General features: G+C 46.4%; 2 protein-coding genes across 8 annotated transcripts in view; one reads left to right on the top strand and one right to left on the bottom strand.

Moving 5' to 3' along the window:
* The window catches only part of cblb (Cbl proto-oncogene B, E3 ubiquitin protein ligase), a 28419-nt gene extending 12255 nt beyond the window's left edge, over nt 1–16164 (bottom strand). For 2 of the 7 annotated variants that reach the window (XM_057053984.1, XM_057053988.1), the window contains exons 1-12: nt 15815–16160; nt 15602–15720; nt 15141–15318; nt 14261–14511; nt 7106–7252; nt 6324–6480; nt 5124–5245; nt 3184–3321; nt 2437–2524; nt 1647–1778; nt 224–424; nt 1–138 (exon numbers count right to left, since the gene is read on the bottom strand). The exon at nt 1–138 is cut by the window's left edge and continues 57 nt beyond it. In XM_057053984.1, the coding sequence (XP_056909964.1) occupies nt 1–138; nt 224–424; nt 1647–1778; nt 2437–2524; nt 3184–3321; nt 5124–5245; nt 6324–6480; nt 7106–7252; nt 14261–14511; nt 15141–15308 (1542 nt within the window). In that variant the 5' untranslated portion in view covers nt 15309–15318; nt 15602–15720; nt 15815–16160. Of the gene's footprint in view, nt 139–223; nt 425–1646; nt 1779–2436; nt 2525–3183; nt 3322–5123; nt 5246–6323; nt 6481–7105; nt 7253–14260; nt 14601–15140; nt 15319–15601; nt 15721–15814 lie in introns of those variants that run through there. The other 5 variants (XR_008953599.1, XM_057053987.1, XM_057053989.1 and 2 more) reach the window with 5 other exon arrangements.
* A 3960-nt stretch (nt 16165–20124) lies between these two features.
* Nucleotides 20125–23727, top strand: LOC130537307 (golgin subfamily B member 1-like). Its single transcript, XM_057053991.1, has 2 exons — nt 20125–21495; nt 22225–23727. Exons 1-2 carry the CDS (start codon nt 20125–20127, stop codon nt 22501–22503), a joined length of 1650 nt encoding a protein of 549 aa, XP_056909971.1. The 3' UTR covers nt 22504–23727.
* The last annotated feature ends 251 nt before the right edge of the window (nt 23728–23978 follow it).

Below are 23978 nucleotides of genomic sequence, written 5' to 3'. Positions count from 1 at the left end.
GTCAAGCCGCGGTGGGACGGGGGGAAGGCCGAGATGCTGCACGCAGTGGCCCAGCTCGCCTCCGTGGGCTTTCCTGTGTTGGCTGACAGGTGAGGAGCTGGGAGACACCATGGGGGAGTTCTGCCGCTCAACGCAGTGCTGACAGGAAGGCAGAGGAAATATTCACCTCACCCCAAGACGGGTCGGAATCAAAGCTAGGACGTTGGGCTAAAGGCAGGAGTACCTTCCTCATGTTGGCGAGGCCGTTCATGACCAGGCAGTCGTCACGGTCTTCGTCGTCGTCCAGCTCCAGCATGGGGCAGCTGTGCTGGTCCAGGAAGAAGCACTTGGCACCCTCGTTTCTAGGGTCAAACGGATCCACAATTATGGGCTCTGTGCCTTTGATCTCACAGCGACAAAAGGGGCACCCTTGACCATCCGACTCCTGGAAGAGAGCATGGAGACAAGCTTCGTTTTTTCGGGTGACGACGAGCTCCCGGCAGTACCTTTACGCTCCCATTCCTCCCATTCCTCCCAGTCACAGAGCGCGAGGGAGGTCTACGGTGGAAGCTCCTGCGTAGAGGCGCATGTGGGAAATCATTCCGGCAACAATCTTTGGCCACATGTCCGCGTTTCGAGCACAGCCCATGTCAGACAAGGCACATAAATAAGAAAAGAAAAGGTCTGTTTCCCCGTCCATTACTCTCCACTGACATCCACAAGCTACAATCAAAGTCAGACAATATTTACAGAGAACAAAAGTCCACTTGTGGGGACCATCTGGTTGGGGACTTGGCAGGGAGATACACCAAAGGCATGTTTGAAACCTAATCCTAATTAGAGGGGGTCGAGACGGGAAGGAGTGGGAGGTTAAAAGGAAAAGAGGCCAGAGGGGGGAGGAGATGGTGGGCTGCTTATACCAAATTACAGACGCTGAAAAAAACCCATATTGTTCTGCAACAGACACGACACAAGCGCCGAACTACAGATGATATACAACCGAGCTGCTGCCATGGCAACACAGGAGATACCATCAATGTACATTTCTGCATACAAACCAAATTTTTTAGCTGAAGCGGCCCCGGCAGGTTGACGGGAAGCCAGGTGAGATTCTAAAGCAAAGATCCCAGCTGGCCTGTTCTGATAACAGGAAGTGAGGCAAGCAAACAGTCATAAACATTATCGGGGGCGCCGCTGCGTCCAACTGTTTACAGAGCGAGTCGGGAGCTCTGGAATGGCCAAACACACACACATCCACCCTCCAGCGGGAGAAGCGTCCACCTTCCAGATGCTTGAGAGGCACCTTTACGAGTCAACTTTGGTCTCGTTCATCTACTGGATCACAGGGAGGCTTCGGAACCCGGGAGCAGGGCGGAACGTCGGACGCTCGGCAGGAAGCGGCGAAACCCATTTGGATTGTGCAAACACTCCGTTTTCAATTTCCAGCACTGATATGTGAGAATTTGATTAGGACGGAGTGAAGGATGGGGAGGGAGCCTTTGCAGACAGAATCCAGCAGAGCAATCAACTTTTTTTTACATCTGAGTGTAAATCAGACCACATCTTCTCTGTAAAGAGACCAATCGATGTACAGATGTCTTCTGGCGATACCTTCATAACAACACATAAACCCTCCCGCGGGGCCGTTGCTGAGTGGGCTTCGTTACCTGCCAGGCTGTGAGGCACGACGTGCACATGAGGTGGCCGCACGGCTCGATCTTGATGTCTTTGTCGTTCTCGGCGCAGATTTTACAAAGCTGGAAGGTGGAGCCCATTTCGCAGTACAACTCGTACTGCTCCTGTTGAGTCAGAACAGGCTCGGTTAGCGATCACACGTCTCCCAATAGGGATGAAAAGCCGCAGCGGAGGAGCCGATCTGGACCTGAGGAACCCTCAGTTGGAGCGGCTCCGCTTCCACTCAGGGACAGAATTCCAGATTTACAGCTCCGGATGATCTCCTGTTCAAAATGAAGCAGCAGACCGCTGCACCGAGCAGGAGAGCATCTGACTTTAGGATTAGCAGCGGAAACAAACGTCCCCAACCACAGTTGCTAATTATCAAACTGTTCTGATGTTTCAAATACTGCTACTGTCTCCTTAAAACATATTCCTTTGTTTCTTGTACTGGATGAAATCAGTAATGAGGCAGAAGCCTCAGTAATAGTGAGTTACCTAATGGCTAAATGCCTCCGTCTTAAATAATTAAAGCAGCTCAACTGTACAGGCCACACACACACACACACACACACACACACACACACACACACACACTCACGCAGCAGACAGATCATCAACATACAAATACAGAGGATGACCTCCGACCTACAGCGATTACATTCTCAACCCCGGAGAAAGACATTGTGTCCTGTCCGGTTGTCCCTGAACGCTGGGATTATGTGATGATGATTCGGGCTTCGTTGTTGTCACTGCGAGAAGGTTTCAGGCGCACAAACTCACTTGTGTGACTTTAATGTGATCGTGAGGCGTCGGCTGACATAGATCAGTGAGGTCGGGGTTGTAACTGCGGCCGTCGGGGAACAAATAGCTGAAAAGGAGAACAAACAAGTAAACACCCCGAACCAACAAGCAACCAAACAGCAGCAGCGACATGAAGCCACGTCTAAGGCTCGTGGTGCAGGTCAGAAGAGTCACGGCTACCTGGGGGGGCTACCTGTGCACCACGTGCACTCTGGCTACATGTGGTGCACAGCATGCGCAGCGCTAATGTGCGCGGCATTAATGAAAGGTGAGCGCAAACAAATGAGCTAATGGAAGCTACGCTCACAGTGTTGTCAGCTCCACGGTACCAAGACGACGGTACCACACAACACTGCTGAAGGCAGATTCACACCCACACACAAGAGCTGGGGAACCTTCTGGTCAGAGTCACTTCAAAACTTTAATGTTTTATCCTGAAGACTGAGGCTGAAGTGCTTAAAGCTGAAGATGCTTTATCAGATGAGGAGCAACATCCATCTGATCCCTCTAACAGATTGAAACCAGCATGGCTTAATCTCTGTAAAAGCTTTTTTCTTTTTTAAACGGGTGTAAAGACCACAGGAATATGTAAATCAGACATACTGCATATGAGTAAAAGACAGTTGGGACACAACGTGTCCTCAGTGGAGCGTTTAGCACAAGCAGTCAATATAGCAGCCGGCGGTGAGCTCAAAAGAGAGGGAGGGAGGGAGTTCTGCTACGTACAAGCCCTCTCTGTAGCCGTCAATAAGGGCCTGGAACAGAGGTTTGTTGTGGGGGATGGTCTGCAGGATGCTGCCGTCACTGGTGACATAGCCGATCGCCCACTGGCCCAGTCTGGTGCAACTTAGTCTGAAGATGTAACTGTCAGGGAGAGAAGGAGAGCTGAGTGTTCACACCAGGGACAAACTGTCCAACGTGTCCAGACGTCCGAGGGCAAAGACAACCTGGAGGAGGATTCACGCCCCGGGGGGGCTTTATCGACATGTTTGGCCAGAAAAACATAGTTGAAACAGAATTTTAGAACATTTTTTTTTGATTATGGTTCATTCCCCGACGGATGGAATATTTTGGGGGAATATGAGGCTGCAGTTACAGCGTACATACAAAAATGGAAACTGTAGAAGTAATAAGTCATTTACGACACGTTAAACTCACGACATCATTACCACTCCTTTCATGTTTCTACATGTCATATACAGACGTGATAAAAATAGAGATCATTAGGGATTCAAATTGGAAAAAAATGTAAAACAAGCGTTCAGAGGATCGATTTGATGAATAAGTCCGCATATTTTTACCAATCCACCATCACTTTTCCAGTCAGCAGGGTGAATGTTTCACCCTTTTCATTTCGGACCACAGCTGGGTTCAATAATTTTGGCTATTTTCTATGTTGCAGCGCTGATTCTTCAGTCAGATCGTGTGTGGAAACCGTAACAAGGATCTAATGCTTCTGTCGAGTCATTAGGGAAACTAGCAACAAGGCTCACGATGAGGAGCTGCTCTCGGCCCTCTGCGCTACATTTAAAGTGCTCCACATGTGCCAGAGTTCTAAGAATGTCCCTGGCGGGGGGAGCGCTGGAAAACATGCTCCTCCGGCCCTTTGCTCCGCCGTGCACGTCACACGGCCGCGCTCGTGTGGTGGCAGCGACGGATAATGAGATGCAGGACCGACGAAGTCTGAAGAGGACGAGCTCTGAGCTTCGTGAGACGCCTCGATCACACAGAACCGGCCGGCCCGACTGAAAAAGGCCCGTCATTTCATCAACGTTGGACTCCTCGAACGAGGCTCTCGCCCCCGATCGCTGCTGCGCGAAGCCTTTCCAGTCAGAAGTGGAACACAGATGCTTAATGAGTGAGTCACGGGGGTCAAGGGTTATCTTTTCACATCGCTGTTCCAACGAAGCCTCCACAGAGTCAACACTGGTGTTGTGGGGGGGTGGTTTGCTGGAAATTGGAAACGATGCTGCGGCGAAGCTTCCTCTTCATCCCCCACATGATGTTTTTTTTTTTACATTTCCATGATTACACCCAACGCGGAACCATTCTTCTTTGTGTTCGGCTGCACGAGCCAAGCGCCAGATTTCTGGAGATGCATTTTGAAACGACGTTCTGCTTTATTAGCGTGGAATAACGGCGACCTGGTTGCGTCTGGCAAAACGATGAATATTTACAGCAGCAGTAAGCAGCTTTGGGACGGACGCTCCGACTGGTGTCCGGAAAAGCTGTCCTGTTTACGACATCTAATCCCAAACTAAAATTCTGGAATTCCGCTGTGATGTGTGTTTACTGTGAGCCGTGCACTCGGGCTACTTCCTGCAGCATTGCAACCGCTCCCCCATTCATATTCATGAGCATCGCTAAGGAGATCAGCGGCTTATACTGGATGCTAAAACAGCACGTTGACATTCAGACTGACACCAACAGGAACGCGCACGTGAGCAAAGGTGGCGAGACGAAGCGCACGTAGCAGGTACGACAGGAACGACCAAAAGTAATGAGCGACTCTGCGAATTCAATGAAAAATGCCGAGTCAGCATTCGCTAACATCAAAGAAATCAACGCCGCCGTTCTCCCATTTTTGCCCCCCTTCTTTCACACTCCGCCGTGCTCTAGAGGCGTTCTGCCCTCGCCGGGGCGGCACTGCTGGCACGCCGGCTTACCTGCCAGGCTTATTGTTGTACTTGTGTAGTCGGGCCTTGACTTCATCGTAGGTGAGGAAAGCCATGTATCCGGGGTGCGTCACAGCCAGGAAATTCCAGTTCCTTAGAATTGATCCCCAGGGCTGAAAAATACCATCCAGTTTCAGCCTGACTGAGCAGATAATAAACTCGACATTTATTTATTTTCACAAAACACCTTGAGTCAGTATTTCTGTCACCAAACACGATCAATAATATCTGGACTTGGCCGCCGTCTGTCGGGCGCCAATTTATCACACAAATTGAATCGAAGACTCCGGAGGTGTGGCGAGCTCAACGGTATAGGAGCGTCCCGAACAGCGCCGTTGTCATCGCCCTCTGCCTCGTTCGGACCGGTTCCTGTGTCGGGAGAGTCGCCGCGGATGAGCCGGAGCAGCCCGGAGCGCTCAGAGTGGGATCGGCAGGAAAAGATTTAATAACTGACTGCGCTTTAAAAATAAGTCTGCAGATACCCACAACCCTGCTCCCAGGGAAGGTTCAGCAAGGCAGCGTAAATTTAGAAGCTGGGAAATCCAAATATTTATCTGCACACGTTTAAAACACTATAAACCAAAATTAGATGGGCTAAAACCCCAGAAAGCCAAACCGCAGGATGTGCGTGTGTGTGTTTTACAGGCTAACAACATGCTGCGCTCTGAATCTCCCCGCGGGTCACCAGAACATCTCCATCCCCCCAGGAAGAAGCAGGACCTTCCCCGCACCGACACAGAGCCTCTCTTTATGGCAGCGAGGAACTGCCGGGTCCACTTGAACGTGCATCCACAGCCTCGCTGCTGCACGTTGGGAGTAAACACGCAGAGTACAAAGGTTCCTGCCAAAGGCAAACCTCACCGCCCACGTGCCATCTCAAAGCCACATGCCTCACGGTCGACCAAAGGGCTCCATCACACGTACAAAAAGCCTCAACCGTTAAGACGCAGAAGCAGAATGAGTTCCTGAGCACGTTCTGTGCGTGTATTCTATAGCAACACGGGCGTTTGTCCTGTGTTAAACAGGTACTACACAGACTCAGTGTGCACGGTAGACATGTGCAACTACATTTAAGCAGGTGAAATGACACAGGTGTCAGGAGAATCCGTGCCTGGAAGGGCTGATTGACAGCTAAACCCGACAAGGAGGAGGCGCGCCGAACACACAGCAGGGTTTTTGCTTGGTACCGACCTGGAAGAGGCGAGAGAAGATGTCGAACTCGAAGACGGAGATGTAGTCGTTGCAGGTGAGGTCAATGGTGGACTTGAGGGCCATGGCCTCCAGGCCGGAGCTGATGGCGTGCACTTCGTGAAGGCACTGTCTAAAGACTTTCCAGGGCACTATTGTCCTGAAAGGCAGCAAATTTGTTCTTGAATGCACAGAGAAACTAAGAGGGATCATAAAGAAAACTGGATCACGCTGTAACTCAAAGCCACGCCCACTTAAACAATATCAACCTGCTCGTTTCACGACTGGGACAGACGACAGGTGGAAACAAAGCCAATGAGCAAGACCATCCCCTCTCCTCATGCAGCTTCTTCAGCATGATTTTCTGCCGTGGACCAATGATTTTGTCTGGTTGACCTATATTTGAGGGCCAAGGCCAAAGTGCCGCTCCGGCTGCTGCTATAAAACCATCACCCAGCGATATGAGCGTTTATAACAGCAGCGGTTACCAACAGCCCGTAGTGGCACGCTCACACAGCCACACACTCTCATTACACATTCATCCCCAAAACCCCAAGTTTTTCTGGGAAAAGGACTCATTTTTATACTCCATAAGACCAGGCTGAGATAAATAAAGGCTTTTACACTCCAAGCGCTGAACCCAGAGATGACTTTGGCCTCTCAGAACCACTTTAGCCCCCAAACTTCACGTTTATTCCCCGAAGTCTAAGTGTCAGGCGACGCGTGAACCTTCCTGAACACCAACAGGACGATGGCCGTGATGAGATAAAAGCCCATTTGCTTACTTTTCTCCGAAGAAATTCCTCCAGAAATCAGCAGCTTCAGCTTTGGTGATCCTGAACGTGTCCCCCTGGAACTGTCCTCCGGGGAAGATGGCTTTGATCTCCGCCAGCATGTGGCTGAAGATCAGCGACAGCTTGGTCAGGTTCCTCCTGCAGAGAAGAGTTGACTTTCACACTGCTGTCACGATTTATCTGAATGCCAATATTAAAGGGAATAAATGGGGAAGTTTATGGAAAACTGGAGCGGATTCACAGGAGGAAACTGCAGCCAAACCGAAACACGGAGACGAAACCCACCTCTCCATCCACCCGGACATTCTGGGTCTCCCGCGGAGAGTTAAGGACAGAGGAGTGTGAAAAAATCTAAAGTTTGTTGCGGTGTAGCAGAGTCTGATGCGCATACAGGGACGGTAACAGCGGATTATCTCCGGTGGGACGGGGAATTGGCTTCCAGCTTCCTTTGGGATCAGACTAAAGGCTCGTCAGCAGCCAGCCACGTTAGACTTGGTGATTTGCAGAAGGTGTGAATTTGCTGGTTGAACACATCACTGTGAGGTGCTGATAACAAACTGTGTGTGTGTGTGTCTGCAGGTGTGTGTGTCGCACCTCCAGCTTTTACTGTAAGTGAATAATCTTTAAACTTTGATACAGGAGGTTTGCTTTTTTCGTGTGGTACGTGATACACCGGTGCACTGCTGAGCCGCTAAGATGTGGTTCCCGTTTCCTTTAGTTGTTTTGATGTGATTGAACTCTGCTGCTGGAGCCCTTTTACTGGTTTCTAGCTTCCAAATCCTCACCCAGCTCTGAAAACTCAGAGGCTGATCCAGAATCCCAGTCAGAAGCTGGGCTCAGGCCAGTCCTGGAGTATTTACCCAGCATTCACCAGGCAAAATGCAGACGCAGAGACAGGAAACGCCCGGCGCACAGACACTTCTCAGACCCTTTCATGTTTTTTACAGTGTTATCTCGCCGCCTTTTTGTGTTAAAATAAAACTCTCTAGAATTCTGCAGCGCTGACAGCCCCTTAATTTGAGCTCTTCCATTTCTCTTCAGCTTTGAGATGTTTCATCACCTGCGCCTGGACATCAGACACAGGTTCAAGCATCACTTTTACAGCTGCCTGAGGGGTGAAATTCTAATTCAAGGAGCTTTACAACAATATACAACAACTAAACTACTTTTCTTGTAACCTAGCAACTCAGATTAAGACAAACTGAGAGTTGGCAGCAGTTTGGGCCTGAAGGAGTCCTCGCTACGGCGGTGGAACCTCTGGGTGTTTCCTCCCCACAGGTGCTTCCCTGCTCCCCTAAATGCAGCATCGTCTGATGCTTTAGAACGAGCTGCTCTCCGGATCTGCCGGGTGACTCAAAGTCTCCGGCTGTTTCCAGTTTGTCTCCGCTCATCATCCATCTGCACCGTCGAACACGTCATAGAACATCGCAGCACTTTGCTGCTTGAAGAACTTCTCATTCCAGAAATAGAATGTCTAGATCACACGAGTATTTTCAATACAGGCGTATAGAAACGGAGCGGATTTTCAGGTCAGGTTGGTTCCATTCGCTCACGGGGCAGGAACGCTAATCAGGGAATTAGAGACTTTAAAATGAGCCTCTTTAGATCCGCCCAGATCTTAACTGACCATAGAAGAGGAGAGGCTGAGCGGTAAGCGCGAGTGCTGCGAGGCCTTCACCCTGATACGGAGCTACATGTGGACAGTTTACGCACATCTGTGCATTCTATTTGGTTTTGGATTGTTTAGAAAAGAGATGGTTTTGACTTTATGTCCTTTATAGGACTCCTAAAAGCTTTTCCACTTGCTAACTCACAGCTCCGACTGGCTCCTCACACAGCTGCATGTCACACGAGGCAAATGTGTGCTGGAGGATTTCGGTGGGCGTCCCAGTTGCAGACCAAACATCAGAGTGGGCTGGTAGCAGGAGAGGAGCCAGGCTGTCGAGCCTTGAGCGCTAAACAGTGTGTGAAAACGGCAATTTTCCTGTGGGATTAATCAAATAGGCTCCGCCCAATGGACGCGCAGCGGACGACAACCACGGCTCGGCCTTTCATGGCATCAGAGCAGCTACGAATTGTGCGTTTGACTGCGGAGGGAAAAGCTGCAGATGCTTACGTAACATATGTAAACTATCTGTTTTTGCAAGGCAGCTCCAAAACACCCCCAAACAAACCCGAACGTGGGATGTATCTGGAGCTGTGGGCAGGTTGCGTCTCTAGCAAATGGGGGATTGATGCTGTTCTCCGTTTTATTTGACTAGCTTGTGTAATCTGCCCTATTTGACAAGAGCCCCAGGAAAAACCAGCCTGATGGTTACGACTAATGAACTCAGAATACGTGTAATAAGCACGGCGGCCTGGAGCCGTCGAGCAACTACGTCCGACGTCCCTCAGCGGTTCCATGTGGAACAGAAGCGAACGTAGGACGCACCAGAACGAGCCCGGTGAGAAGGTACGAGGTGATGGCAGCTGTACTGGGGCCCCTGCAGCCCGTCTCATAGAGGAATTATCATTAGAACATATCAGTTATAAAGTCTGAAAAAATGCACTGATAGACGACATTTTTAATCATTTCAAGGCGTCTTAAAAAAACTTTTGTGGGTTTTTTTTTAGCTAAGAAGAGCTACAGCGTACTAAGAGAGTGACTTAAAGAGTCATTTTGGTAAAAAAGCCACATTTCCCATCAGCTCTGCAGATTTTGGGCTGCATGATGACGCTGTTTTTGTGGTCACACCTGCACTGCTGTAGCTTCACTGCCGACGCCGTCTTTTCCTACTAATTTCCTGTCACCTGAACTACACAATTGTTATTTCTATAGTTAACTTTGCTACTGTTGGTTTATAAAAAATAGAATTAAAAATGCAGTATAGTTCAAGAAATACCAGAAAAGATGAATGTTTCTGCTCAAATTAATTTGATGGCATTTGGCCCATTTTATGAGGACTGTTGATAAGGCAGAAAGTCAAAGAAGATAAACTATAAAAGATTGAAGAAACTGCAGAAGATCTTTGACTTTGTTTGTTGTGGAATCAAAGTATAGCTGTAAACAAACCATGCCCACTTCCTGTTTACTTTGGGGAGAAATCCAACTATGCAGTGACTTCAATCATTTGTGGTGGTGCTAATTTGTGCTAATGACTCTAATCCTGATGTTTAAGTAACACGCGTCGCAGATAAAAGGGTCCCTAACGTGGGCAAGGGGAGGGCGCGATGACACGTCCCAACCTGACACTTCCTTTAAATTCAGAGACGGTTGTTGTGATTCTGATGCTCGACAAACTCAGATAATCCAGCAATGGAACCGTTCCACAGCCCGGAAAGACGCATGGTCGGTTCTCTGAGTGGATTTGCACGTGTGCGTTGGTGCAGCTGCCAGCAGAGGCCGCGAGCGGCTGGAATGACCTCACGAAGGGACGGTCAGACAGGCAGACAGACAGGCAGGCAGACAGGCAGGCAGACGTGTGAAGAGGTGGAAAAGGCAGAAGCTGAACTAAAAGCATTTTCGGTGTGTCTGCCGGGCTGACGTCAGCGTCGCCCGATTAAGACGGGAAGGTCCAAGCGCTCCAGCTCTGAAGAAACATCGTTTAAAACAAGTCAAAAGGTCAAAGAAGTGGAAACCTACGTTCAAAAAAATGCTTATTTCACTCTCTTATTGGTCAGAAGGACTCGGGGAGGAGACCCTGACAGGGACGGACGTCCTGTCTTCCTACCTGTTCTGCTTCGTGTCCCAGCCAAGAACATCCTGATTTCTCTCATCATCCTAAGTGTGTGTATGTGTACACACACACACACACCCTCTCAATACTGGCTGAAAACACTGTTTCAGTGAGCTAGATTCTTCCGACATCACCAGTCAAGCTTCAGTTGTTGTAGGAAATTCTGTAGCTGTGGAAGGAGCGAGAGCACCGAGTCCATCTAGCTTTGGGCTTTATTTAGATGGGAGTTCATTTGTTTAGATAAATGACACACGTTTGATACCGGGCTCAGTAATCGCACCCAAAACACTCCCCCATCTTCATTCCATTCAACGTGTGTCGAAACGTTAGTCAAAGCCCAGTGAGTAAGCCCAGCCACGACCCCCATGACACACATCTGAGACGTGCACGCCGCCCCCACGCTCAGGTTCCAGATGTACTCTGGGTCGTCCCTCTGGTGAAAGCCTTACTCCTCGGAGGCTTCCTGTAGCTCAGGTTTACTCATCTCAGACTTGTTGATCCCTTTGAATTTTTCCATGTTTGACGTCACCTCGTTCATACGTCATGGGTCTACACGCGGGTGGCAAAATGGCAGCATGATCACAATAAAGACGTGCGGCGACTAATGAATTTCTAGCTAAAAACGGTCATTCAAACGGAACCAAACTGTCTCTTGGTATTTCTGGAGCCGACACATCCTGAATAGAATATTTGCTTAAAACGGTTGAGTTCCCCCTTGTTTGATGCTGACTAAGTTTCCTGTCGGTGTTCTGTGCTAAAAGCTCGCAGCTCACTCAAGTATTTTCACCGCAGTAGGCCACAAAAACCCGACAACGCAGACGGAGTTCTTCAAAACTGGTCTGAGCAGTGACAATCAAAGGTTACCCGGAACCTGATAAGGGCGAGTGGGGAAGTGGGCTGAGTTCAGACTGTCTGATCTGCAGCAGTCTGCAAGTTGACTAAACGGGCGCACTTTTAATCCAGCTGATTTAGAGACAATCACTTTAGGAAGCTGCTGGAGCCAAAGCTGTCAGGCTGCCTGTAAATTACTCTAGCGTGGAAATCGCTTGAGGTGTGTGTCCGCTGGCTCTAGCATGACCGGCACGCGCGTGTGTGTGTGTGTGTGTAAACTGTATCCCAACCATGAAGGTCAGGGAGCCTAAATGATTGTGTCAAATGTGCAAGTACACGACGCCACTTTGGAGCCCCGATTTATAAACGCCCGTGAATTTATAAAAATAGTAACGGAACAGAATTTGAGATTAGCTGTCAAAGAAACCGGCTTTTCGGATTTAATAAGAACAAATGTACATCAGAGGGATTTTCAATTAAAAAGAAAATAGGAAATCTACAATAGCTCAACAGGCTCAACTGGCAGAGAACCCTGGAGGGCCAAACACAATTAACCCAAAGAAATATGAACGCCGCTAACAAGAACAGAAAGCTCGCATTCTCTTTGTTAGCCTACAGGAAGAGCACTTTGTGGTTGGGCTTTACATCACATCCCTGCCTCGACCAGAACGCAGAACCCAGAGCAGCAGATATTGGATCGGGTGGTCAGGAAATAAGGACAAGACACACGTAGCGAAAAGATCCAGATCCAACATCAGATGGTGTAAAACAGGAAGCAGCAGGAAAAGAAAGGCTTGGCCACGAGCCCAGCTGGTCGCCGAACCCATGAAACAGGGACAAAGACAGCAGGTCACGCGTGGGCACCGTCGTCCCCGGAGACACATGTGACACCATATGTGAGATCACCGCTCAAGCCTCTTTGTCTGAGGACGCTGTGGACAATCTGACCTCCAGCTGTGACCTTGATAACAAGCCCAATGTCACCCAAACTGTTCCTACAATGAGAGGAGCTTCGTGAAATCACACGTGTGTGTGTGTGAGCCTCTCAGATCCAGGAGCGCTCATTAATCTGACCCCAGGTCTGTTCCGCTCTAACCATGATGAGATCATGCTGGCAGGACGCTGCATTTACAGCTGAAACCTAAAAGATTCCAACTCCAGCGAGTACGTGATGAGTGTCCGACCCTCTCTGCTGCTGCTGCTGCTGCGGCGTCGTTTTCCTGGAACAGTTAAAGAGCTGTGGAGTCTGCACACGCTGAACTGTGTGTGTGTTTCAGAGGACAACTACAGAGGAAATCCAGTATATGAACAGGATGTAAAGAGCGTGGGGATTTTCCTCCCTGCTCTGCACACTCAGAGAGCTCCTGACGACCACCGGAGGATCCCACATCCTCGCTGCCCCTCCAAGACAAACAAGGGCCGGCGACGGCTTCTGACGCCCCTCATCAATTCTGCTCCGACCTCGTCCACAAACGGATCTGGAGACGCTTCCAAAACGCCGGGACGGAGGACGCCGTGCCCCCCTGTGAGCCGGGACGCCGTTTTTCGCGCGTCACGTCGGCGGTTAGCGCTTTTCGGCGCTACTTTCTGCGCCCTGAAGCTGCAGCCGCATCGCCAGCGGTGACCGAAACAGCGATTTCTGCTGAGTTTGCCCCGGCCTCCTCTCCTCCCCACGTCTCCCTTCTCTCACTTCTCTGTCTTCACCTCCCACACGAGTGAGTCAGGCGGGTTTCTGTGTCACCATCGCGGCAGGCTGGTGGAAGCAAAGACCGCGTGCCAGATGTTTACAGCGGGACAGGACGCCCATGCTGCAGCAGGGAACATCTCTGACATCAGGAATATTGACGACGGTCCTGAGTGCACGTCAGCACATCTGCGTGATGCTTCCACTAACTTCATGGTCCACCTTGAGGAATTATTTGCTGGTAACGTGACGTCACCAGGGTGAATGTGATCAAAGATGAAACCTCAGGTTTTTGGATGCTCTCACGCCGGTGAAGAGCAGAACAAGGAAAAAGCATCAGCAAACTCGAGAAAGAGGCGGATTTTCTCTGCTTGTCCTGAATAGACGTCGTCAATATTGAGCAGCTTGAAAGATGCATCTTCGGTTATTTCACGCACACGCACACACACAGCTGCGGTGTTCCAGTTTCTAAAAATATTCAGATAAACTAGGAAACTACAGGCCCACCAGGTTGCGTGTATGAGCAGAACCACACCCGTCTGCTTATGGAGCTGACCGTGATTTTCCTCACACTTCTACCGACGGCCGGCGGAAAAAGCTGATTTCAGCTTCCCCGTTTGAAAAGCTCACGGAACAACATCAGGCAACATCAGGGCTCAGAGCTCCATCCCCAACTCTGATCTAGTCAAGCTACCGCCCACCCCGGGAACACTCCAGGGCCACCACAACACACAGGTGAACACCTACAGCAACAGGATGTTGTAGTCATCGTTTTTCATGGTAAAAAACAACCCTAAAGACTTTAATGTTTCAAAGCGGGACACCTCAGAGAGCTTTAAGGCTCCTTCAAACAAAAGCGTACTAATGAGAGCAGACAGAACGCCAGGGGCGAGAGAGCGAGGGGAGCTGCGTTACCTGTCCTGGGACTGCTCCTCGTACATCCTCTCCTTCCCCTCCTTGAACAGTCGGATGGCTCGTTTGGATTTCTTCATGAGGCTGTCGATGTAGATTTTAAAGTACTCGTTCTCACTCAGCTGGGTCAGCCGCTGGTTCTCCTCGTATTTGCCCAGAATAAGCCGCAGATGCTGGTAGGCATCGGGCAGAATGTCCAGGATGTACGGAGGACTGTTCTTCAGCTGGAGCCTGGGGTTCTGGCAGAGACGGACCTGCGCCATCAAAAGGACAAACTGACACTCTGACCCAACAAGTGACCAGCAGCAGCCTAAAAATGTGCACGTCCATAGTGCAACTCTTTCTGTGGGAGGAACAACAGAATAATAAATGGCTTTGAAGTGATGAAACAAGCGTAAATGAATGCTGCTAATAAAAAGATAACAAGTGCCCAGATATAATAGAATAACTGTAACGTGTGCTGGAAAACAAACACAAGATTAAGCAAAAAGCTGCGGCCCAATGAGATCCTGGAGGAAGCTAATTATTCTCAACTGATTAACTTCTTGTTTTGCAGCATCTGCTGTGTGAATTTAAATGAACGCCAGCAAAAGCATCTTCCAACTATTGTTACTCTCACAACAATAACAGACAGTGTTGGCATGGAGGATTAAGAAATACCGACTGAGACCTCATTATTAATTAGCTTCCTTGATTATTTAGAAAGGAAATATTATCAATCCAGCAGCAGCTTGATGTTTTCCCGCTCATTTTTCAACGCACAAATGTAAATACTGATATGAGAATCCCTCTGAATAATGACTTCTGCTCTGGGACTGGGTCGCAGGCCATCAGACCATCTTGTGATCAGTAGAAACGTGCGCTGTCCGTCCTGCAGACTCACAACTTTATCCATGAGCTTCCAGGTTTTCTCCACAGTCCTCCGGTCAGCAGCGGGTTGCTTCGGCGGTCCCACTGCATCCTGGATGGCGTCGATGATGCCCAGAATTCGACCCTTGCTTCGATTGGGGCCACGTCCGCCCGGGTTTCGCCCGTTGAGAGCCGCTGCCATGTCCTATGTCCTGGAAGACAAGAGGCAAGACAGAGCAGATTACAGTCAGATTTAAAAATGTCATTACGTGTTTGGCACAGCCGAAAACAGCCGAGGAAGCAAAAGTGGCTGACATGTGGTTGACTCTTGGTTTATTACTGTTACATTTTCCTGCTTTCTCCCATCAGGTCTCCACAAATCACCGTCATGTCCCCCCATTATTAATTCATGACTCAATGGCTAAATCACATGTAATCAGATTACACTCGAGCAGAGTTTAAGATAAGTCTCTGCTTTCCTCCGTGTTTTTCTACCTGTGCTGGTTGTGTTATTGCTTCCAAGTGATCTGATGTTACTCAGAGTTTGGACTCATGGCAGCACCGTCCTGTGGGCTCAATTCATGGATGTGCAGAAGGAACTCCAACAAGTTCTGCTAATTGGCGATGGGAGATTCGGTAAAAGTGGATGGCAATTCAAAAAGAAAGAAAGAAAAGACCAGTTCAAAAACCCCGAAAGTCCCAACTTACCAAACCACCAGGGAATGTGTGCTGGGATCCCTGATCCACTCGGTCCACATCCAGCTCGCACAAACTGAGCGGTGTCAAAGAGTCCGGAGGAAAAGAGCCAGGAAAAGTGTCCAGCCTGGGAAAGCGGGTTAAATCGTTACGAGGGATTCTCTATTCCGTGGCTGCATGACAAAAGCTGTTCCCTTGTTGGTATCGGAAGAGTTTGCTGAAGCTGGGAGGTCTCTGCCCTGTGTTTTGTACAGCGACGTGAGTGTAAAGTTACGCATTACGCACAATGTCACATCCACTTTAAAGCAGCCTCTCTTTCGAACCAAATCGTGTCGCTTCAATCGCCCTAATCGTGGCTTTGTGTGTATTTAATCGAACTGTAAAACCGGAAGGAGTGTTTAAGTTAGTGACGCCGTGCTCGATTTTTTGTTTTTTTGGAATTGTACTTGGCAGCCGACAACGCGGCGTCAGGTCTCTTAATTTGAAGGGAGCGCTGTTTCCGGTTGAAGACGCCTGTTTTTTGCCGAGCTTGACGGCTCTGTTCCGGCGGTAGGCGGGCCGAAGGAAGGATGAAGCAATATTTTCCAGGAACTGAGCAAAGTCGATGACAGAGGCAACCAGACACCCATTGGCTGTCGGTGCAGATGCCGTCAAAGTCAAGTTTACAGAGCTGAGAGGGAAAGAACCTGCGCTCACAGCAATAAAGGCCTCCTGCCTTTGACTGACCCAGCCACTCTTCCACGGACGCACTTGGTAAATAGTAAATAAGCACGATAAAGACTAAATTTCTTTGTTTGCAATCCATATTTTTTTAAAAAGGGTTTCCCCCCCCCCTACTCTTTCTCTGGGAGTTGTAGTAATGCCCAAATGTTGCATTTGCATAACTCCAAAATTAAAAACAAGCATCATAGCTCTGTGTTGTGGGTGAGGCTGATGCAGAAAGATCAGAACATCTCACCCCAGGGAAAACGGTGCCTCCCAGTAAAAGACCAGTTGTTTTAAAGTTAGTCCAAATATGCGGATGTTTTTTTTTTTTTTTTTTTATCTCTGTGTTTTAATACATAAAGTATCAGAATCAGATATAAACTTACTTAGCTGGATATAAAAAAAATATTTTTTTTTACAAAACATGCTGTTATTTTGTATTTGCCTATGCAGTCTGCAAATTAAAACAAAAAACAACAGTTCTATCATGGGGTTTGAAGTTTAAAGGATAGTTACAGCATTATTATTGTAAAACATCAACCATGTTGAGCCCAAATAAACACAATAGTATTCTGTTGGACTGAAGAAATGATCTTTTCTTACTGTTGTGTTGCGCTGAATTGCACTGAATTGTATTATGAAGTCAAGCTGTTGCTATTAAATGGCTAATTTTGAAAAGCGGTCTTTTTAACTGTCATGAGGCTTCTTCACACCTTCATCTTCCACAAAGTTAGTCAGAACTGAAGAATCCTCTCCTCAGAGTGGAAACACTCTGTTCTTTATTTTAAATGACCACGTCTATCCTGTGAGACGTCACTGGATGAATGAGGATTCCTCGGGACTTTGCCTTCCAGTGCTCTCATATCCTGGAAAGACAGCCCAGGCTCTTATTTTGAAGAGAACTTCCTGTGCTGATGTTGTGTCACACTGACACTTGACGCAGCTCGTGCAGAGGGGAGGAGCGGGGCGATCCCACATGAATCGACACAACTCCTTTTTCAGACTCAACCAACAAGTAATATTTTACCGGAAATGATACACAACAGCAGCGTGGGTGTAGAAAAAAGGGCGGTCGCGCTTCTGCTCATTAGCATAAACACATTTAACAGGTAAATTTACCATTGTTACACCTATAAGTAATGCACCCCCGACCATTCTGAACTTCTATAACTTATTATTATTCATTAATGTATCACTTCATTAAGCACAATTAAATAAAGAATTGTTTTTTTTTTCAACATCAAGAGCTAATACATTCAGTGTTCAAGAAAATCACCAATAACAACAATAATAGTAATAAAAATTTGTGTTATTACTATTAACATCATAATTTTGTATAACTGGTAGTAAAAGTAGTACTATAATAGTACTGGTAGTCATGGTAATAGTTGTAGAAGTAATTGGTAGTAATTGAGGATGTGTTTATGTTACTGGTGGAACTCTGCGTTGGTTTTAATGAGACTCTCGTGTCCAGGATTCTCTTTATTCTGGCAGCAACAAATAATAATATAATTGATTGATAGTTAGCAGCCCGCTCCAGTTCCTAAACACAGAAAAGGCGGGAAGACGAACATTAGCGAGACTCGTCATGGCGAGTAAGCTAGCGGTCAACACTGTCTAAACATCATGTTTAAGTGCTGGTATGTTTCTATTGTACTTCTAACATGAATAAACAAACATATTAAACGATCAATTAGAATACATAAATGGATGAACACAGAACCAAACGTAACTAATCTGAACTGACACCCACCTCTCCCATGAGAGTAATGTGCCAGAAGGGGAGAGGCGGAGGGATCGCCATCACTTTCATAGGGGCACCACAGAAGAAGAAATGCAGGACAGAGTTCCCAAACCCACCACTAAACACCGGAAATTCTGTATTTCTCACAGCTGAGCATGCAACAGACCATATTTTGTGTAATTAAATGCTTTATAACGCATTATAACACAAAGGCCCTGTTATATTTATATGCACGTGTGTGTGTGTGCGTGCGTGTGTGTGTGTGTGTGTGTGTGTGTGTGTGTGTTAGGGGGTAGCGTTCACAGCCCTCTTATCAGTCAAAGGCAGACTACACTTGTGAGGGTTTGGCATTTATCTGGCAGCCAGGGCGTATTTGGTGGTCTGCAGAGGGGAGATGATCCTGTTTTCAGAGGTCCAGTCGAGATCGACTCCGTTCCTGCAGAGGCCCAAACCCACGAAGAGCTGCTGCAGCTGGACGGTTGGACTGACGCTTCACAACTCAGGACACCAAAATCTATGGTAGGAGTTCAACGGACCTGTTGAAGTCATTAAAACAAAGACCAAAGCGGGAGAGATCATTTTGGTCAGTTGAGGATTCACCTTCTAGCTGCTCGTTTGGGCCGTTTTAAATAATCATTTCTAAAACACGGGCAGATTCATGTTGGACCTTTGTGAAGCAGTTCCTCACAGGCTGAAGCGATCGTTAAAGAACCCGAATCACACCCAATTGCAACCTTTTTCTTGTCAAGCATAAAGAAAATCTGGAGTTTTTTTTGTTGATTGTGTTTGAAAAGTGCGTCAACTTTCTGATCATGGTGGGTTCTTTCAAGGGTTTAAACTCTGAAAGACTTTCCTGGACGTGTTTTAAGGTGAGAGGCAGCAAAAGGTGCCACAGGTGTTCCTGTAGTGCTCCTGGTTTCTCCTGGGGGAGGCCTGAGAACTGGGTCAGAACCTGGCAACGTTAAAAGTAGAACTCATTTAATCTCATGTAGATATATAGAAGGAGTGTAGGAAGGTCAGGTTGATTGTTCATTTGGTTTATTAGTGTTTTTTTCTTTTAATCTGTATTTCAAATTTGCATTTATTTATTTGTCGTATGCTTTCTTTTGAATTTTAATTTTTCAAGTATCGTCAGAACTAAACATTTACCATTAAATATAAAACTCTGTGCATCAGTCTCGTACTACAGATCACAAAGGATCAAGAGTAGGAATTGCTAGTTTAATAATGCTGATTTTAATAAACTTAAAAAATAATCAGGACCGATTTCACTACTATTTTTAAACTTGACTGTTGGTCCAGTTTCTTTAGTTTTTGGAGTCCAGGTTATTCTAGACGCCCCCTCAGACAGCACAGTAGCTTGGTGCTGATGTATTGAACTCTCTTATCTTTGCTGCTCCCAGATCTTCTTAAAAGTCCTGTGAATTTCCATCACAGCTGGTGAGGAAGATGATGATGATGATGATGACGTGGTGCTCGGCAACTCTCGCCAAACACCAGACCCGAAAGGTCACGTTCAGGGCCTCAAAGGCCATTAATGGTGACAGTGTCACGTGGGATCACGTGTAAACCTTCCACTGACCCTGGAGATGAACCAGTCACCTTCTATATAACTAACTGCAGATAAGCTGGTTACATAGGTGAGGAGCTCAGGATGAAAGAAGTCTGAATAATCAGAGCAGACATGTGTGAGAGTCTACAGATGTTAATATATGATAATAATATTTCCCCCCTCTTGACTTTAGGATGTTAGCCTGATAACGACTCAGACTCTGACCAGAGATACTCTTTAAATATGATAAAGACACGTATGTTTTCATGGATACTATGTCTGCTTTATTGATCAATAGAGAATAGGGATCCGCCCTGCAGGATGGCTGTGAGGGAACCACGGTGGAGAATGGAGAACACCCAGCATTCAGAAAACATGAAGTCCAGAAAAGAAATCCTTCAAAAGCAAAGACAGCTGGAAAACCAAGTGGTGGAGGAGGTTGAACAACTGTGGGAGGAGACGCAAAGAGCCAGAAATGAAGCTGCCACTCTGAAGAAACTGACAAAGCAGCAACAGGATGTCATTGATGTGTTGATGGCTGAAAAACACGAGAGAGGCGCATTGATAGAAGAACTAAGACTACAGCTGGAGAACGTCATGGACAAACTGAAGAAACACAAAGCTGATGCCAGTCGAGAAGCGAATCAGCTTCAGAACATACAAGCAGCTATTTACCATGAGAGGGAAGCTCTAGAAAGACAATACCTGGAGATTAAGACTGCACAAGACAAGCTGCTCCAGTATGTTCGGACCCATTCACAGAATTTTCAAGGCCTTGAAGAACCTGTAGAAGCAAACAAGCAAAGAAAAGAGTTGATTGAGAGAGTGACGGCTGAAAGTCTGTTAAATCTGGTCAAGAAAAATGAGAAGATCATGCTGGAGGCCAATCAAGCCAGAGAACAAATGGAGAAAACCATGTCAGACCTGAAGCAAGAGCTCGAGAGAAATAAAGAGGATGTGATGCAACAGAGAAGCTTAATCAAGCACTTGAAACACAGTATGAACGTAAGCATCAACAAGACGAAACAGAGGTGGACGGAAATCAGAGATGTTCAGGACGTCCCAGCTGCAACGCTTGAGAGCAGAATAATAGAAACAGAAGGCAAAACAGAGTTTTTGACCGCCAACATTAGACTCTTTACAATCCTGGAAGAGAAGAAAAGACTTTGGGAGGTGCTGGAAAGCACCGTTGGAATGAGCAGTGGAGCAGAAGCTGGCGGAGAAATAGAGCAGGATACAGGGAATGTGTTTGGACAAGACAGCATGGAGACAAACAATGAAGATGAAGTGAGAACCGGCATGAAAAGAGTCATTCTGGAAGTCGAAGGAATTAGGGAAATGCTGCGTAGAGTGAGAGAGGATTCAGACCAAAGCAAGAGAGAAACTGCAGAAGAAAAGAATCAAATCAAGTGGATGAATGTTCGTGCCAAAAAACAGAGACGGGTTCTGGACCAACGGTTGGAGAGGAACATACAAGAGCGGGATGACTTAGAATTAAGGGAGATGAGGATACAACGACAGAAAGAGGAGGTCGAGAAAAAGCTGCAAGACACAACAAACGCGTTTGTGAGGATGGCTGAGGTAAAAGCTACCATGCAGAAAGCTGCCGCTGAGATTCTCCAGAGCGGAGAAGAGTTGCTCAGAGCCCAAACACTTATGAAGGAGAGCAGCAACCAAGCTAACAAGCTAATGGTAAGTCCACCTTTCTTCTTCGGATCGATGTTTTTCACCAATAACTTGCTGTAATTCCAAAATCCTATCAAAATCACGTCCACCTGTCCACATTCATTCTACTGTCTGGCACCTATTGGCCCTTTCTGACTGATCATATACAAGCACTTGGGTTCTATCATTTTTCCCAAAATGTAAATATATATACTGTTTATACAGTATGTGTGTGTGTGTATGTATGTGTGTGTGTGTATATATATATATATATATATACGTAATAATATCATGACATTTTTAAAACAAGTATATTACCAAATGACATTTTCAGATTTGTGACTGCAGCTTACTAATGTTCTTTTATTTTTCCCACAATAATGAGTGTGTAGAGCCTTAATGCAACTCGTGGAGGGCCTCTCCTAGTCCACATTGTGCAGGACTGTACTCTACCTAGCAGCTAAAAGGCATTTTATGCTTCATTTACCCATAAAGTAAAGCTGATAACCCGATTATTATTCTTAAGTTACTCTTTTCCGATATGCAAGAATAAAGCATCAGTGCTAGATTAACTCCTCCAGAGCTGAAGAACCTCACCGCACATGATGTTTCAGTATTCATTCAGTACTTTTTTAAATTAGGTTGTTACATTCTGGTTTGAGTCAAAATTGGGACATTATACATATAGATATAGATACTTATTTTTTCCATGAACACATTCATTGTTGGTCAAAAAAATCTTCTCTTTCCTTTAAGGATAAGTTGGTTTTCATGAAAATGCAGATCATCAAATGGATTTCAACCAAAAAGCCGTTATCAATGAAGACACCATCTCAAGGACAAGATACAGGAAGCAAAGACGACTCATTCACAGGCTACACGCTTGGAATTCAGATGGACAGAGATGACGCAGAGGACAAAATGAGAAAAGAGGATGTATCTCTGCAAATACTCATCCAGAACTATCAACAACCAGAAATATGTGGAGAGGGATTCAGTGCACAGCCAACGACGCTCAGACTCTGTTGCTGTTGAAATTAAAGAGCAGCAGAATGTTTTGTTGCAGATGCAGAGTGAAGGTCATGAAGAAACAGTCGAAGATGAACAGACGGAATTAGAAACAAACATAAAAGACATAATAAGAGCAGAAACTGAGATATTCAGCCTTAAGGAGGTGGAGGGAAATTTAAGGGAGGAAGTAGCAAATGCCATGGAGACTATGGACAAAAACAATCAAGAAATTAAAAGGATCATTTCAGAAATAAATGAGTTGCAGAGCCACGGACCAGAAATCAAAACTGAGCTGGAAAATTACATAAGCAAGAATGAAATTATGGAGCAAAGAGTGATTGGACACTTTGAAAAAACAGAATATGAAGAAAGCGCAAATAGATCCACCGATGTCTTTGAACATAAAACACATGAATATGAGGAGCAGATGCAAGAAGATGAAGCCGCGTTGAGGCCCGATGTGACTACTGAGGTCGATATCACATCACGAATTAAAGACTCAAGAGAAGATCTGACAACACAGGCTGAAGAAGTGAGTGACCTAAGTACTAGAATCCAAAGACTGAAAGAAGAGATTCATAAAACAAAAGAAATTATTGGATTCATGGAAATCAATACTAAAAATCAGCCTCAACTCTATAAGACCACCAAAGAGCACAGACATAAAAATAGTGAAGCTGATGACTTGATACAGGACATGAAGGAATTCCAAGAACTTCTGAAAATTGTACAAACCACTATGAGAGTAAATGAAATGCATCTGAAAGATGAAATGTCCAGCATCAAAGCCATGAAATTTGCAGCCAAAAAACAGAAAAGAGAACTGGAACAAAGGTTAGAGGAAATTCTGAGAGAGAAAGATGAATTAAATATTTTCAAATTAAAAATGCAGAGTCAAACTGAGATGAGATTAAATAAACTAAAAAACCTTCAGAGTTCCATGAAAAAAATTACTGCAAGAAATGATAAGAATAGTGAAAAGTTGGAGGTCGTGATGAAGGAGACCAACATAAAAATCCAAAGCTTAGATGATATGAACCGGATGATTAAGGGAACAAAACAAGGACTAGAAAACATTTGTATTTCCATAATGAAGGAGAAAGCAGTTCTTGAAAAGACAGTCAGAGAAATCAGGCAGCAAAGAGGTCGACAATCTGTGACTGAAAATGTTAAAAGAGATAACGGAGGTCTGGGAAAGGCTGTAGCTGACAGTGACCTGCAGAACTTCACCAAAATGGAAAAGGAAAAGGGAATAGAAGAACTGGAAAATGAAGTTCTCAGACTTAGATCAGACAACAAAGATCTAACTGATTACATAAAACAGATGATGGATATGTCAGTTCGCACAAACACTGAACACGAACAATTGAAACACGAGAAAGAAACTATTGAGATGCTGCAGAAAAACATTCAGGTAGAACTGCAGAAACTGACACAAGCAAAAAAGCAGAGTGAGGCAAAAATACAAGAGATGAATGATTTAAGTCAAAATATCAATG

This window comes from Takifugu flavidus, chromosome 14 (genome assembly GCF_003711565.1).
Source record: "Takifugu flavidus isolate HTHZ2018 chromosome 14, ASM371156v2, whole genome shotgun sequence".
Taxonomy (NCBI): domain Eukaryota; kingdom Metazoa; phylum Chordata; class Actinopteri; order Tetraodontiformes; family Tetraodontidae; genus Takifugu; species Takifugu flavidus.
This window is presented reverse-complemented; position numbering and strand designations above follow the sequence as displayed.

What these genes read in the sequence shown, in the direction of transcription:
- LOC130537307 (XM_057053991.1), top strand. Translation starts at nt 20,125, where the DNA reads ATGGCTGTGAGGGAACCACGGTGGAGAATGGAGAACACCCAGCATTCA. An exon ending in ACCAAGCTAACAAGCTAATG is followed by an intron (nt 21,496 to 22,224) that starts GTAAGTCCACCT and finishes CTTTCCTTTAAG; the next exon opens with GATAAGTTGGTTTTCATGAA.